This window comes from Lipotes vexillifer, unplaced genomic scaffold (assembly GCF_000442215.2).
Source record: "Lipotes vexillifer unplaced genomic scaffold, Lipotes_vexillifer_v1.1 scaffold1074, whole genome shotgun sequence".
Lineage (NCBI taxonomy): Eukaryota > Metazoa > Chordata > Mammalia > Artiodactyla > Lipotidae > Lipotes > Lipotes vexillifer.
The window spans coordinates 213,570-218,969 of record NW_006775781.1 but is presented as its reverse complement, the minus strand read 5'-3'; the positions used below and the strand labels follow the sequence as shown (position 1 = coordinate 218,969).

Genomic DNA, 5,400 nt, shown 5'->3' with positions numbered 1-5,400 from the left:
AAAAAAAAAAAAAAAAAAAAACCTGGTGGTCTTTTGTGCTGCTGAGGGGTGGATGGTTTCCTCACTGCACTGATGGCTGGACGGGTCCTGGGTGTGATGGGTTGCTTGCTAACAGAGTTAGAAGAACTTGGAATTCCCAGGCAACCTGGGAGGAAAGGGGTGAAGAGGCAAGGTGAGAGGAGCGGGCCTCTAAGTGGAGTAACAGAGCCAGTGGGAATCCCCAGAAGGATTGGTAAGATCTGGAGTGTCTCAAATGCTGCTGTTCACTGTGCAAGAGAACCACGAACCCTTCTCCTGTGCCCCACAAACCATTTGTGCTCAGCTACACACACAGATAGGCACTTGGGTTTCCTGTGAGTGGAACCAAAAAGATGGAGCAAGTTCCTGATTGGTGTTCACACGTGGGCAGAGGCAAAGGAAGAGTTACAAGAAGTACAATGTAGAGAAAGACTCATTGGAACTGGGAATCAGAGCTAGAGGTGATCATGAGAATGTCCCGCCACTCCCCAGAGATTCAGAGAAAGAAGGAGAAAGGAGGTCCTTGATCTGGAGGGACCCAGCAGTGGGGACTTTACCACCTTCAAGCTTCTGTATCCACTTCGTCTTCTACAGTACCAGCAGCTGATGAGCAGTAAAATTCCCAGGATCACTGTCAGGATGCCAATCCCTGCAGCCCTGGCCCGAGAGATAGACAAATACATCTTGGTACAGAAACCTTGTTCCAAATTATAATGAAATGTGCATCAATGTGTTCTCTTCACAGGGGCTTTGCAGTCAGAGTAGTCCCCAAGGAGTGTCCCACCCCACACCACACCAAGCACCCACCAGGCCTCCAGCACTCGTACCCAGGGACGGGACCATCTCTGGAAGCCTCTCAGGTGTGTGCCCACAGCAGCAGTGCTAACTGGCCTGGGCCCCAGCACCCAAGTTCCAGGTGCAACAGGTGCAGTAGCAACTGACCCTTATGTGGACAACATATTTATTGAGACAACATATTTATCTTTTCTTTTCATTAGGGCTAGTTTAAAACATTCTCCCCAACTATCAGTCCACAAAAAAGAAGTGGAAAGGAACATTGACTTAATGTCTGCTGTAAGCTGGGCACCATGATAACCATTCTACATGCATTAGATTATCAAATTCTCACAACAGCCCCGCCAAGCACTGGGGCAAGCACCCCACTATAGGCCCGCAACAATCCACTGGGGTGGGTAGGATGTTCATTTCACATCTGACATCCTCAAGATTTTAGGCTGGTAAAATGCCCAAGGTTGTACAACCAGAGAGCCGCAGAACCAGCATTCCCAGCGACTGGCCCGAGATACTCAGCCAGTGCACTTCCTGCTGCATCGCCCTTTCCTGAAATGAAGCTGTCACGGGGATATTCAGTGGGCTCTCGTGACTGGAGGCAGCTGATTCAACTCCCAGCATGCCTGTGCTCTAATTCCAGACCCCAGGTCTGTGGTCACCCCCTTGGACATCTTGACACACATAGAGCTCTGTTCCAGTTCTTTTATTCTTTTTTTCAATTTATTTATTTTTGGCTGCGTCAGGTCTTCATTTTGGTGCACGGGCTTCTCACTGCGGTGGCTTCTCGTTGCGGAGCACGGGCTCTAGGCACGCGGGCTTCAGTAGTTGTGGCTCGTGGACTCTAGAGCGCAGGCTCAGAAGTTGTGGCGCATGGGCTTAGTTGCTCTGCGGCATGTGGGATCTTCCCAGACCAGGGCTCGAACCCATGTCCCCTGCACTGGCAGGCGGACTCTTAACCACTGCACCACCAGGGAAGCCTTCTGTTCCAGCTCTTCATGCACAGTTACATTGCACTCACACAAGCCTAGTGAGAGCCGAGAACACTGGGATGTGCCAGACACACCACAAGAACCCACTGCCCAGCCAGGCAGGGCTCCTCAGATGTCACCCAGATACCTTCTGCAGTGGAGTTGCCTGAGATGCATGTTAAAGTGCAGATCCTGGGGCTTCCCTGGTGACGCAGTGGTTGGGAGTCTGCCTGCTGATGCAGGGGGCGTGGGTTCGTGCCCCGGTCCGGGAAGATCCCGCGTGCCGCGGAGCGGCTGGGCCCATGGGCCTTGGCCGCTGGGCCTGTGCGTCCGGAGCCTGTGCTCCGCGGCGGGAAGGGCCCGCAGTGGTGAGAGGCCCGCGTACCACAAAAAATAAAATAAAATAAAGTGCAGATCCTGGGCCCGCCACCCCCAGACCTACTGAGTCAGCCTCTTGGGTAGCAGTGCCTAGGAAGCTGCATTTTCACAAGCTCTATAGACGGCTTATGCCCCCTCGACTGAAAACCTCTCTTGACGGTGGTTTCACAGAGTTTGTGGAGTCATCATACAAGAGCTGAAAGATATCCTACCTAATACCACGTGCAAGAGTATATTTTTGCTCTTGGGACATTTTTTCGGAAGATCTCCCCACCTCAACTCCCAGTTGACCATGCAGCGATGTTAGAGAATCCCACTAGGGTCTTCTGAGGAAATGCTCCAGCCTGAACTCCTCCTTGGTGCCTTTGATGGGTTCTTCATGTCTCTTGCCCCTGCTAGGTCATTCTGGTAAAGCTGTTCAACAGTTCTTTCCCGAGAGAGCAGGTTTGCAGAAAGTTCTGAGCAGACCACTTAAGAGATGGTCCACATAAAACCCAGGTTCCTCGTTTGTCCTGTTGGAGTCTCCACTCGGGGTTGGGGGGGGCCCTGCCACTATCCCCCCAACCTTGCCCACTCTCATCCATGCAGAGTGTGTCCTACAGCCTGTGTTCCCATCACAGCACGCACACTTGCCGAAATTACTCCCATGCCTAACTCTCCCACTAGGTTGTAAGATTTTTTCAAAGGCAAGAATAGCATCTTGGGCTGGTATACAATGCTTAGCACTTAGAAATGTCTAATCATGTAAATACTTATTTTAAATTAATTCATAATACGAAACACCTTTCTTTAGGATAAAGTATTGATGCAAAGTGATGACCCTCTTCACCTTGGAGTCAGTCAGCAGGTGGAGTCACACATATCTACGCTTCAACCTCACTTGCCCTTTGGCAACTTGCCTTTGTTCTGTCTGCAAACCACATCCGGGAGCCTGAGTGGAGTAGACAGGCAAGGTTTGAGGAAAGAGGCATCTTGCTCCCAGACATGTTTTTCAGCCTGAGAACCTACAATGAATGCCTCACAGCCAAGAATGCAGACAAAAATGGCAAGATCCAGCTTTTTACCTTTCCTACCTCCTTGCCTCCTTGGCCTCAGAGAAGCTTGAGGCCCCTTGTAGGACCACAGGGTCTCCTCACCTCATTGCCAAGGTCTTTACTTTCTGGAGAAATAGACACTAGAGAGTTTTACAGACAGGCATGTGCTGGGGGAAGCCAGCAGGCTGTGTAAGCAAAAGGCAAACTGGAAACCCCGCTGTGTCTGGTTTTGAACTTACTCTTCAGCTGTGATGTAGGAGTGGCCGTGCCCCTTCTTGGGGGAACCATAGATGTAGTGAGCCTCTTTTCTTGGCATCTTGTGGGGTCAGGCCTCGGGTCACCTAACAGCAGGGGCACACAGGTGTCATTTTACGCATCCAGCATGTTCTTACATCTCATAAACACCCACAAAGACATTCTCGCTAGGTGACCAGGAATGACAGCCGAACCCTCTGGTTTCTCCCTGTGAGAGGATTTGCACCTCCTTCTTTCACTAATATCAAGTGGAAATTGCTCAGGTTCAAAGAAGGAACCATAAAAAAAAGGAAAAAACTTTCAAACTGAGTTATAATTTGGGGGGAAAAATGTGACCTTTAATTTGACTCTATACCATAAACTTATAGAGAAACAAACAAGAAGCATTTTTATTCATTCCTTACTTTCCCTGGTCCAAGACTGTGGTTAATAAGAGGAGTTATTTCTCTCCAAAGGTATTATTTTATATTGATCATTGGACAAATAGAAGGCTATGATGACATAATGTGTGTGTGGCCTAGCACAGCATCCTCCAAGCCCATTTTCCAAAAAATGAAACTGCCCCAAAATACAAAACTTTAAACTATGATACAAACAAATAGAAAAAAAGCTCATGAACTTCAGTGGTCATGATTAGAGTGTGCTTGCTAAAAATCAACAATGGTTTCTCTTCTCTCCTTGCTAGTGTGCTTTTATCTTTCCTCTCATTGTTCTCATGAATCCCAAAGGTCTGGTCCCCATAGAGTTGTATTAATGAGCCTGTTTAAAACAGCTGAAGAGAAGTGGGAGCGAGGAGCAGAGAGTTTACCCCACGAACCCATTCCTTGGGGCATTTCATGTGTAATTTTCCCTTCCCAGTTGTAAAGAAGAAATCACACTTGAACTCACTGATCATCTCAGGTGAATAATGTAGGGGTGAACTCTGTGCTCAGAATGATAGACACAAAACTTAATTAATTTTGCATTAAGTTGTTTTTGTAAATCTATATACTTCCAGCTCTGAGCCTTGGCAAACAGCGTGGGCTCATCAAATGCACCTCATCCCACCTGAGCCAAGAAAATTGGTTCTTCAAGGGAGCAGACACAGCTGCTCATGAGCCAGCTGCAGCCTGAACAACTGCTTCTCCTGCTTCTCTGCTTTGCTTCCTGGCAGCCTAGAGGGAGGACCTAGGAGGAGACTCCGTGAACCTTCAGAAGTCGGAGAATTATAAATGTTGAGAAGGAATTCTGCCCACAGCCAGGAGTCATGGAGGCTGGAGGGTCACACCAGAATCTCCCAACCCTGTTCTGTTCTGAAAGAATGGGTGAGATGGCAATGCTCTTACCTGCCTGGATGGGATCCACTCCGTCTGCTGGCTGGCCCTGTGTGTGAAGATTGCTTCTCTGGCTCTTAATATTTTTAATTTTTTTTTCTTGGTCCCATGTTAGTCACGAGTTTGGATTTCTGATGGAGTCATTTGTGATTGCTTAATTGGCGTGAAAGAAACCGATTTCATTCCTCTCCTCAAAAAGTCACAGTTCACTGTGGCCTCTGTTTTCCCCAGTCCCAAGGTTTCATCTTAGGGAAGCCATTAATTTTAAATGCCAATCCCTTCTCTGTAGGGTTGCCAGATAAAATATAGGATTCCTAGTTACATTTGAATTTCAGATAAACAATGAATAATTTTTTAGTATAACTGTGTCCGGGCAATATTTTTTAGTGTAAATATGTCCCACTTATTGCATGGGATGTAGTTTTACTAAAAAAAATAAAATTATTTGTTATTTATCTGAAATTCAAATATAACTGGGGGGCTTCCCTGGTGGCGCAGTGGTTGAGAGTCCGCCTGCCGGTGCAGGGGACGTGGGTTCCTGCCTTGGTCCGGGAGGATCCTACATGCCACGGAGCGGCTGGGCCCGTGCATCTGGAGCCTGTGCTCTGCAACGGGAGAGGCCATGGCAGTGGGAGGCCCGTG

The 5,400-nt window shown here is 48.3% G+C and overlaps 1 protein-coding gene across 1 annotated transcript in view; it reads right to left on the bottom strand.

Annotated features, from left to right (window-relative positions):
- The window catches only part of MLANA (melan-A), a 9,953-nt gene extending 6,447 nt beyond the window's left edge, over positions 1-3,506 (bottom strand). Inside the window, exons 1-2 of the mRNA XM_007450213.1 lie at positions 3,430-3,506; positions 579-675 (exon numbers count right to left, since the gene is read on the bottom strand). Of these exons, the coding sequence (XP_007450275.1) occupies positions 579-675; positions 3,430-3,506 (174 nt within the window). The remainder of the gene's footprint in view (positions 1-578; positions 676-3,429) is intronic.
- Positions 3,507-5,400: the final 1,894 nt, after the last annotated feature.